General features: G+C 55.8%; 1 protein-coding gene across 1 annotated transcript in view; it reads right to left on the bottom strand.

Moving 5' to 3' along the window:
* Positions 1-298, bottom strand: part of KAT8 (K(lysine) acetyltransferase 8) — a gene marked incomplete at its 3' end in the record, with an annotated part of 2,848 nt that extends 2,550 nt beyond the window's left edge. The window contains exon 1 of the mRNA XM_009083984.1: positions 235-298. Within this exon, the coding sequence (XP_009082232.1) occupies positions 235-298 (64 nt within the window). The remainder of the gene's footprint in view (positions 1-234) is intronic.
* Between the last annotated feature and the right edge of the window lie 37 nt (positions 299-335).

Here is a 335-nt window from a genome sequence, read left to right as displayed (position 1 = left end):
GGACCAGGGAGCGACTGGGAAGGGACCAGTTTAGGACTGCATCACCTCAGCTGAGTCTGTGGGAGTGGGACCAGTTAGGAATCAGCTTGGACCAGTCAGGGTTTGGGAAGGAACCATGAAGGGACTGGAAAGGGACCAGTTTAGGACTGGATCACCTAGGCCAAGTCTGTGGGAGCGGAACCAGCTAGGAACAAGTTTGGGGCTAGTTTCGGATTGGGAAGGCACTAGGAAGGCACCAGGAAGAGTCAGACCCATTCTTCTTCCCCTTCACATTCCCAGCCCCATTCCCCCCACCCATTATCCCCTTTCCCACCCCTATTACCCCCATTCCCACC

This window comes from Acanthisitta chloris, unplaced genomic scaffold, assembly GCF_000695815.1.
Source record: "Acanthisitta chloris isolate BGI_N310 unplaced genomic scaffold, ASM69581v1 scaffold16491, whole genome shotgun sequence".
NCBI lineage: Eukaryota > Metazoa > Chordata > Aves > Passeriformes > Acanthisittidae > Acanthisitta > Acanthisitta chloris.
Note: the sequence above shows the minus strand (reverse complement) of the source record. Positions and strands in the feature narration are given on the sequence as shown.